The 11,007-nt window shown below is 36.8% G+C and overlaps 1 protein-coding gene across 2 annotated transcripts; it reads left to right on the top strand.

Annotated features, from left to right (window-relative positions):
• The first annotated feature begins 6,307 nt into the window (after nt 1–6,307).
• Nucleotides 6,308–10,762, top strand: LOC121982408 (transmembrane 9 superfamily member 2-like). 2 transcript variants are annotated; one of them, XM_042535451.1, is made up of 8 exons: nt 6,308–6,465; nt 6,538–6,688; nt 7,612–7,652; nt 7,744–8,326; nt 8,412–8,549; nt 8,631–8,787; nt 8,871–9,355; nt 10,251–10,762. In XM_042535451.1, the coding sequence occupies exons 2-8, from the start codon at nt 6,555–6,557 to the stop codon at nt 10,468–10,470; spliced, it is 1,758 nt and encodes a 585-aa protein (XP_042391385.1). In that variant the 5' UTR covers nt 6,308–6,465; nt 6,538–6,554; the 3' UTR covers nt 10,471–10,762. The 2 variants fall into 2 exon arrangements, with proteins under 2 accessions (XP_042391385.1, XP_042391384.1); XM_042535450.1 differs by having other exon boundaries at nt 6,347–6,465; nt 6,553–6,688.
• Nucleotides 10,763–11,007: the final 245 nt, after the last annotated feature.

Below are 11,007 nucleotides of genomic sequence, written 5' to 3' on the forward strand. Positions count from 1 at the left end.
AAGTATGAAATAATATCCTTGACTTATTGAATAGTATTTTCTCATGATCATAGTTGAGTCCCCATAACAAGAATTTATTTTGCAGGACCTACCACCAGAGCGAGCTTTAGTCAATTTTGTTCTTTGCAACTTGGTGCTCTACCTTATGGTGATGAACTTCCTCGGCTAGTGGGTATTCTCCCTCTTTCATGGTTTTAACCATAGCAGTCTTTTGGTTGGACTTTGCTACACAATCTATGATTGCCGTTAACAATGAACAAGTCATGTTATCTCAACTTTTTAGCGGGTAGGAAAAATGTACTTTTGAATTAATTGGATTTGAACTAATTGTTTTTGCTTTGTGTTATTGTCTGATGAGCAATCTGTAATTGCATTTTCTCTATGCCCTTTTCGTCATCATAAATAAATATTTCTTGTCCTCTCGAGACGGTGTGATGCGGTGGTTGAAGCATGAAATATTATTACATGAAATTTTAGGGTCAAAATTTGACATGTCCGAGTATATCCTCCCCATATCTCAATCACTTGCAATGTCAGTAGATACCAGTAATTTATTTCTTCCATATTGACCTAAGGACGGATTGACAGGACACTAGGGACGAGCTAATCTTCTTTTGCCTCATAAATAAACATTTCTCGTCAATTATACAAATTAGATTGTTTATTAGTTAATCATGATTTTTTTAATCTATGCTCCTAAATATTATTGTATTTCATCGAATTATTTATATATATATATATATAATTAGATAATTTTATTAGATTGTAATTAAGTATATTTAAATTATTTCAATTATAATTAAAATTATTAACTCAAATTATTAACTTTAGGACTTAATTTAATTTTATAAATAAAAATTTATAATAAAATAATCCTTAAATTATTTTAATGAGATAATCAGATTAGAATTTTAGAAAGGATGTTTGATTATCTTATTTAAGTTAGGAGTAGATTAGAAATATAAACTTAAGTTTTGATTGAAATGCTTAAGTTTTTTTTCCCCTTATCGTTGCGTCTTCTCCTGCTGCTCACGCTTGAGGGTCACTATTCCAGATGTCCGCATGCCGGTATTTATTAAACCCTAAAAAATCATATGTTCCAATGTTTGGCGACGACCGCAAGCACGCGTGGCCTCCACGGCGCGTCCGGAGGCATCTACGGGGCCAGGTGTGTTGCGGCGTGCCAGTGCTAGTCCGTCGGCGGAACGAGATGTTTCATTCGTATCGAATAAATCAGCTTGAGATTTTAATCCATAGATTTAAATATTATTAAAAATATAGATTTACAGTATGTTGTCTTCATGTTTGTTGAGGATCGTTGATTTAAATATATATTACTATACATTGTAATATATTATTGTAAGGAAGATAGGAACTGATATACTTAATTACTGTCATGAAAAAGAGGCCTAACAGAAGGCCATGATAAGGAGTAATATCTGATTCAACCTGTAAGGAAAACTCAGTCTCCACAAGGGGGAGACCAACCAGAAAAGCTCCAATGCCATAGAGAGTCCAGCCTGTACAGGAAATTTCATTTGTTGTCATTTCAAAATATAAAGATTAGTCAGAAATCATTAAAAGTAGTTGTGCATACCCGTGCTGTGATAAGACTTGTTCCTAGGATAATATTTGCAGAGAATATCTCATCAATTATGGCAGTAATAGCAACTATTGCTATTACAGCAGCCAACCCAAGAGCCTCTGCTATTGCTTGAAATACCACCTATGAAAAGAAAAACAGTGATCACAAGGATTGTACAAAACTGCAAACAATCTATCCACAACAACCGGCCTTATAACTAACATGAAAAAGAAGGTCAGTCTAAGAATCACTTGCAATGCAATATTAACTCAAGAAAACAGAAGTTAAATAAGCATGACATGCACAAGAACAAACAATGATAAAGGAAATCCTTGTCATTTGCTCATAGATGATCAGCAAGATGGTCCAAATTATGCAAAGAAAAGTTAAGCTACAGTGTGAACCAAGTTTGATGAACGAAACAAATTGTCCACAAGGTTAGGTTAGGTAAGACAACACCAAGAAGATTGATTGTAATTTCTATATGAAGTAATTGTACAAACTCTAGATGATGTCAATAAAGAACACGGAGGAGCATCGCAATCATGTCCAATTTAAACAAAACATCAATCTTCTATTTGTTTGTAATAACCAATCATGCCTCATGTTTGCTTTTGGAAGATAGATAATTGTTTTGCAAGGCAATTAGTAGAAGCTATTGGTAGTACAACCACATGATTAGAAACAATACCCGTAAAAATACATCAAATTGCAGCACTATGTTCCTCATTTATTAATGCAAGATTTCCCTTGGCAAGTAATTTTCCCACTTATTTTCTCTATCATTTCTTTCCATCTTTTCTCTTATCCTTCCCCTTTCCTTCCCTCCCCTTATCTTCCTTCTATTTTCATTCCTTCTTTCTCTTCCTTTGGAGAACATTTCCTTTCTCTACCATTATTATTTCACCATTTTCATTCATTCTTTCTTCATAGAATATTTCCTTTCCCTACCTTCATTATTTCATTTCTACTAGGGGTGTGCAATCGGTTTAAACCGAACTAACCAAAACGATTAAACTAAAAAGCGAACCGACCGAATTTTTTTCTAACCAACCGGACCGACCGAACTTTTTAAAAAAACCTAACCAACCAAATCGATAAAACATCGGTTTATTAGATTTTTAACCGAAATAACTGATTTTTTTTTTTTTTTGTTCAGATTGATTTGATTCCAATTTGGTTTAGTTTGATTAGGTTTGGTTCCGATTTAGTTCGGTTCAACTCAAAATATCGGTTTAATTGGTTTAATTGGATTTCGATTTTCAAAACCGAAACCGAACTGATTAAACAGATTAAACCAATATTTCTAGAAAAGAAAACAAAATTTCAAATTAACCTAACTGAACTTTTAAGTTCTATCGGTTCGGTTGGTAAATTCGGTTTAACCGAACTTTTACTCATTTGTAATTTCTACTTCCACAACCTACGGATTGAAATGAATTGATTTTTAATTTAATTATGACTAAAAATTATCTCTACTTTTCACCTCTACCGCATGCCCTGTTTCTGTCGCCGTCGTGATCGATTACCGGAGAAGACTACGCCGTACTATTCCATAAGCACTGTCATCGTCGTGAGCTGTCGCCGAAGAAGACATCGAACATTAAAATAGGACTGCAAGTTGTATTTCCAGAAAACATGACTTCCTCTCTCCTTAAAATGGGACTAAAAACAAAAGGATGGACTGTTTTCTTCTCCTGTCATTTTTTATTTCAAAGATGATTTTAATCCCCCTTTACCACTCCAATCAACTCCACCCACAGCAATATTCCATCCCTTCAATCAGCTCCATCCACAGAATACTCCAAAGCAATGGTCGCCACTCTCCCATCGCCGTAGTCACTCTCCCCAAGCTCACCCTTGCCGTAGTCGTCGCAGTCAAGCTCTCTCTTGCCGCATACTCCCACCATCAAGATCTCTATAGCTGTAAAGGAAACTACAGTTCCTTCCTGGCTGCGGACCCCGTTGCGTGAAACATCTCCCTCGCAGCAGCTACAGTGTCCGACAGAGAGTAAGAAGGCTACGTTTTCCCCACCGATACCATGTCCAGTGGTTCAAAGACGTTAAGAATATCTTTCTTGTCGTCATATTCTACCTCTCGTTACAGATGATATTCGTAATACCACAGTCGGTGGACAATAGAGTATATTTTTATATTGTCAAGCGTGGCTTCTTATAAGGCACTGTGATAGCAAGTGGCTATTATCTCATGAGTGCTTTTAATATCCACGACAATATCATCCAAGAAAAGATGGAAAATATAATAGTGTACTTGTTTCCTTCATCTCTCATTAGATCAACAACATTACAGATGAGAGTAATATTAACCTTTAATATTTTCATCCTCTCGGTGGGAATTGTAGTTACAATTACAGTATTATTGTTAATCCAAAGCTACTATTTGATCGACGACGTACGTAGCTGGTTAAAATTCATTAAAAATCCTATGTAACTTTGGTTATAGTTCATCTCTGAAGTTTCATTTGGGTTTGATTTCTTGCTCAACTATCCGAACTAGTTGAATTTAAAATTTGTATTTGGTAAGTTTTAGTAAAAAAACCTTCCTTCAACTCTTAACAATAGTGTGATGTTAGTTGTTATTTAAAACTCTAAGAATTCTTGAGGAGACCACCACATTATTGTTGTAGAGGAAGCCCTCAAGATTATTTATTACAACAAGTTCAAGGGTTTGAAATCTCTTAATTTTGAAATTCTAAATTTGTATTTGTAGGCCTTATATTTTGATGAATTGAAATATTATGGAAATTTATAATGTTCAATGCACTGCCATTTTACTTTTATGGTAGGATGACAAATTATTTTTAGCTTTGTTGCTGACACTTTTCTCAAATATTCCTTTATGTTAATTTTAGTGTTGTCTTTATTATGTTTTGAGCTGAAAACTCATCCCATGGCTAAATCTCAAGACAAATGATGCCTTAGTTCTTGTTCGCTCTCTCTACGTTCAGCTTATGCTGCCACACCGACTAATCTTAAAGTATTTTCTTTTTCTTCTATGCACATGTACAATTATACATTTACAATATAGCCAGCTTGATTTTCTTTACCAATTAAAGTGTAGTTTGAAAATATAAATACATGTGTATCGTAGATTATTGATCTTTACGTAGTTTATGCAATCCCTATTGCAGTAATTAAAATATGAAAATATATCTTTGACTCACCGAATAGTATTATCTCATGTTCATAGTTGAGTCCCCACAACAAGAATTTGTTTAGCAAGATCTTCCACCTGAATGAGCTTTTGCCGATTTTATTCTTTGTAACTTGGTGCTCCACCTCGTGCCGATGAACTTCCTAGCTCGGCTAGAGGGTATTCTTCCTCCTTCATGGTCTTAATCTTAGCAGTCTTTTTAATTGGACTTGGCTAGTTGCACCATCTATGATTGTCGTTATAAATGAACAAGTCGTCTTCGTCTTAACTATTTAGCGAGTAGGAAAAATGTATTTCTAAATCGGTCTTGAACTACTTGTTCTTGCTTTCTGTTATTGCTTAATGAGCAACATGTAATTGCAATCTCTCTCTCTTCCCTTCTAGTGATTATAAATAAGTATGATTATTTTGAATAGCTAGTAACACCCGTATTTTACCTCCTCCATATTTACCTAAGGACGAATTGAGAAAGATACTGGGGTGAACGAATCGCCTTTTACCACATGCCACATAAATAAATATGATCATGGGGTGTTACCAGATGAAGTCTTGGAGTCAAAACTTAGCGCGTTCGAATATGTCTTTCCCTATATCTCATCCACCTGCACTAATGGTTATAGTCATTTGTGATTTGTCCCCAGGGCGTAGCACAGATGAGGAGTGCATGGTTCTGTGGATGAAAGGTCCAGGGGTCGATCCCCCGGGTGTCACTGCCTGGGGTTAACGTCTCCGCCATGCACTTTCCACCTGTGTACCTGCATTTACCTCCCTTCATATCCGTGGGACCGGCTCTAGGGGGGTCACTGATGTGGCGGTTCTACATTTTTATAGTATTTACCTCCTCCGTGTTGGCCTAGGGACGGGTTGACTGGGGCGCTGGGTGAGTGAATCACCTTTTGCCATGTAAATAAATATTTCGATGCTCTCAGGGATATGGTGCAACGATAGGACATCAAGATTGTCAACTAGGTACCTATAGTTCGATCCCCCAATTATGATAAATTTGTAGAAATTTTTCTCTAAATAGAGACGGACAATCAATGAATGTTGGGTTTCTTGTCCATTCATAATTAGTGTTTTCCTATTTATTCTGATGACAAAAAATTTTTTTTTGTAAGATTAGACCGATTCAATCATCCAGAATTAATCAATAAGACTAATTGCATTTATCATATAAATAAATATTTTAAATCGTCCTTCGAGATGATGTAATAATTATCATCAATTTTTTTACTCTCTATTTTTAAATATTATTGTATTTCATCATATTATAATATTTATAGATCATTACATATTTTTTATTTTAAAATTTTATTAAAATTAATTTAGGATTTTTTTTTTAAGCGTGATATGACGGCGGAGATACCGCACGGGGACATGTGTCGCGGAGCTCGTTGGAGGCCGGATCGGCTCCTACGGCTCTTAGTCTCCGTAGACAATGATAAATCCATCCTGTTGGCCACTGCATGGGACCTACCCAATCGAACGGCCAGACCGAGGGTAACTTCATGTGGCAGTTACAGCGGCTCTTGGAGAGGATCCAAATCCCTCTCACTGTTCTTCATCACGCCCGAGCCCTTTTCTCTTCAGATCTCGTCGGGTTCTCTTTCCATTCTGCTCAACGATCTTCGCATTTTGTCTGCAGATCCAAACAACTATCCTCGCGTCTGGCTCAGAGGGTTTGGAAGGAATTTTAGGACAAAGGGTGAGCGTTTCGAGGCAAATAGAGTGGATTTTAACAACGCTTGTTTGAGCTTTTTTTGTGGATGTGTTTTAGGTTTCGTAATTGCAGAGATGGAGGTAGCACTGTTTCTTCTGTTATTGGCTTGCTGCTCGAGGGTTGGAGCTGATGAAAGCGACCATAGGTACAAGGAGGGCGATCATGTTCCCCTCTACGTGAACAAGGTCGGGCCTTTTCATAATCCTAGGTAATTCCGACCATTCTTTACACAAGGCCTGTCGATTCTCCCCCGTGGTTGGTTTTAGCGTCCTTTCGATTAGGGTTTTTTGATGAAATTAGTGGATCTGTGTTTCGCGAAGTTGTTTGCAGCAGAATGTTCGTCGTTGCCACTATCTTTTGTACTGTAATAAAAAAAGAGATCTTTCGATTGTTTAGCTTTGCTATTTACATGGAATCAGGTATACTATTAGGTTTTGTTTAAAGGAAAAACAAAAACTAAAATCTCCATGAAATATCATGGATGGTCTAGTTGACCTTGGAGGACTATGTCAAAGTTTGAAGTGTTGCTTTTGTCGTGCTAATCCTAGAATGAATAGTTTTGTTTAAAGGAAAAACAAAAACTAAAATCTCCATGAAATATCATGGATGGTCTAGTTGACCTTGGAGGACTATGTCAAAGTTTGAAGTGTTGCTTTTGTCGTGCTAATCCTAGAATGAATCTACCATTGTTTGATACCGTGTCTATATGTCAAACAACATTATTTTTGTAGATTAACCAGAATCACGAGTTAGATTGGCATTGAACTCGTGGAGTAGTTTTCACAAGCTTCAGGTTGTATTATTTGTTTCATCTCCATTGATGTTAACTGTCTGTTTTGTTGAATTACCAGACATTCCAAGTTCCTGATTCTAAATCTAAACCATATCAGAGCCTAGAAAAAAGATCTTTGATTTGATATTTTAGTTGGGTTGTTAAAGACTGTTTATTGTGATTATCAAACTAACGCTCCTTGTTTAATCTTGAGTCATTTGTTAATATTTAATAGTACTTGAACACTAGATTACAAGGCCCAATAATCTTCTTCTGCTCTTATTTTGCATTTATAGTTTCTCATTGTATATTTTTAGCATTTCTAGAATAATGACAGGCCACATCTTCTGCATTTGCAGTGAAACATATCGTTACTATGACTTGCCATTCTGTTTGCCAGGTCCATTCTTCCTTTACTATTTCACTGCCATTTCGTAAGTTTGATACTATTTTTATTTATGAACTCTTTGTAAAATTTTGACTTGGATCAGAACATGTTATTGAGAAGAAGGAAGCACTTGGAGAAGTTCTAAATGGTGATCGTTTGGTTGATGCGCCATATGAGTTAAATTTTCTCAAGGATAAGCAGTCTGTATCTCTGTGCAAGAAAACTTTGTCTACAAAACAAGTTGCGAAGTTTAGACATGCAGTTGCAAAGGACTACTACTTCGAAATGTACTATGATGACCTACCTTTGTGGGGATTTGTGGGTAAGATTGAGAAGGATAAGACTGAGTCAAGTGATGACAAGTACTTGCTTTTTAGACACATTCACTTTGATATTCAGTATAACCATGATCGGGTCATTGAAATCAATGTCCAAACTGACCCTGCTTTTTCGGTGGATATCTCTGAGGATAAGGACTTAGACGTAGAGTTCTTATATTCTGTTCATTGGAATAAGACTGACATAACCTATGAGGAAAGGATGGCAAAGTACTCAAAGACATCCTCTATGCCTCAGCATTTAGAGATTCACTGGTTCTCTATTGTTAATTCATGTATAACTGTCCTACTTCTAACTGGGTTCCTTGCTACAATTCTCATGCGGGTGCTCAAAAATGATTTTGTCAAGTAAGACATAAATTTTAAGGTTTTACTTTTGAAGCATTATTTTTCATTTGATGAATCTTGCCAAATTGGAAATTTTATCTTGGAGGTATTCTGTTGATGAGGAGTCTCTTGATGACAAAGAGGAGACTGGTTGGAAATATATTCATGGAGATGTTTTCCGATTTCCGAAGCACAAGTCTTTGTTTTCAGCTATTGTTGGTTCTGGAACTCAGCTCTTTGCTCTGTAAGATCCCACACTCAAAGTTTCTAATGTCGGTGCCCGATAATACCTTAATATCATCTAATACTTTCGTCTCTCTACCAGTACAATTTTCATCTTCCTCCTTGCACTTGTCGGCGTGTTTTATCCATACAACCGAGGTGCTCTATTCACAGCCCTTGTTGTTATATATGCTTTGACTTCTGGTATTGCTGGTTACACAGCTAGCTCCTTTTATGTGCAGCTCGAAGGAACAAACTGGGTAAGAGGTTGTTTATGTGTGTTTTTTTATCGATTTTTTTATGCTGTTTTATGGTTGATTCTCTTACCCCTCTTTGGTTCCAGGTGAGGAATTTGCTGCTGACCAGCTGCTTATTCTGTGGACCATTGTTCTTGACGTTCTGCTTTCTGAACACTGTCGCTATCATATATAACGCCACTGCAGCTTTGCCATTTGGCACTATCCTCGTGATTCTTCTCATATGGACATTGGTTACTTCTCCATTGCTTGTATTGGGTGGAATTGCTGGTAAAAACAGCAAGAGTGAATTCCAAGCTCCATGTCGTACCACAAAGCACCCAAGAGAAATTCCAGAATTGGCATGGTATCGAGGAACCATACCTCAGATGGCAATGGCAGGATTCCTTCCCTTCAGTGCTATATATGTGGAACTATATTACATATTTGCTAGTGTGTGGGGTCACAGGATCTATACAATCTACAGTATCCTATTTATCGTTTTCATCATCCTCATCATTGTCACAGCATTCATCACAATCGCATTGACATACTTTCAACTTGCCGCAGAGGATCATCAGTGGTGGTGGAGGTAAATATTTGTCCTTGTTTTGCCTACTCTATTAGAGATAAAGTAGATATTTTTGAGTCCCAAGTTGACACGGGCATAGTTTTTTTTTTTGGAACCAACAGAATGGTTCAGATATTTTTAGTTTCCTTCTGCATTCCTTATGGGTCCTTGCCTTTAAGCAATAACCTTAAAGACTGTACCATTTCTACCTAACAGAAAGTTTTCTTCCTGTAAAATCTCGATGCAACATGTCAAGCTATGTTTTCTTGAGCTTTCATTAGTTTGGATCATCTAACAAAGGATGCTCTTCAATGAAATCAGAATATTGTGATTCTCCGGTGTCAATTAACATGGACCTATATAATGAAAGCTTATGAAAAACAGTTAGTCCGATCAAATGGAGCCGTAGAGATGGATTTTCAGACAATGGTTAGTTATTTAGGTATTTGCATGGAGGAGAGCATTACAACCTATCAGTTCCCTACCGGTTACTTTTATACATTATATATTGAGTAATCTTACTGATTTCTAGGGAGAAAAGTATTTGACCTACAATTTTGTTTGTGGTTGCTGGTGTATGGAAAGTTATCCTAGCCAGAAAATCAAGATCAATACAATGTTTCAACTGTAGATATGTTACAACTTCGAACCATTTAACCAACTATTTTTAGTCATGCCCCCACGGGCATGTAGCCGAGTTGATAATCGGATTGTAGATTTGCACCACAACTATTTGCAGTCATCATTAAAGTTGTATTTCACTGAAACGCCAAATATTGTTTGGTTGGGGCTTCTGTCGGTCACACCTTTGATTAATAAATTTAATGAATTCGATGTGTCTAGTGAATTCATTGGTAGTCTTTGTATATGTTACTACCCAATTACCCTTCAACAGTAGTTCTTTCCATATCCTCAGGTCTGTTCTTTGCGGGGGCTCCACAGGCGTATTCATCTTCTTCTACTGCATTTATTACTATCATGCAAGATCAGGCATGTCGGGCTTCATGCAAACCTCATTCTTCTTCGGCTATATGACTTGTGTATGCTATGGGTTCTTCCTCATGTTGGGGACTGTTGGTTTTCGTGCATCTTTGCTCTTCGTGCGCCACATATATCGATCCATTAAGTGCGAGTAAACCTCACATTTGCCTCAAGGATGGTTCGTGAAACATTATGATAGTTGCCGCAGCATGTCACAGATTTTTGTCCTGGAGTCACAAGCTTGATATCTCAGACAGTAAGTTTCGAGCACAACCTTAAGCATTTAATAAATGTCAATAGTTGTGTATTAAAGATTGCTCCAAATGTAGTTTGCTTCTAGTGAGGTTAATATATTTGAAAAGTATATCTCGAGTAGGAACATACTTAAGTTCTTGTCGTATTTGCCCTAATTCGGAAACGAGAAACTACACAACTTTTGTATGATCATGGTAAAGCCCTAAAAACGAGCATCTCGAGTTCAATGAACACATCTTGTTGCCAAAGTGAACAGTCCCAAAGCAATCTTCTTGTCAATTGTGATCCCAAAGAAAGCTTTTGCTTTCGCCTTATCTAGCGAACATCAATGATCTCATTTGTAGAGTGCTCCTTCAGATATAGATGCTTCATGGCTCTTTCGACAGTATGATATTCTCTTCTTACAGCAGCGACTGCAGCTCGGAGCCCTTCTATCA

This window comes from Zingiber officinale, chromosome 5A (assembly GCF_018446385.1).
Source record: "Zingiber officinale cultivar Zhangliang chromosome 5A, Zo_v1.1, whole genome shotgun sequence".
In the NCBI taxonomy this organism is placed as follows: Eukaryota; Viridiplantae; Streptophyta; class Magnoliopsida; order Zingiberales; family Zingiberaceae; genus Zingiber; species Zingiber officinale.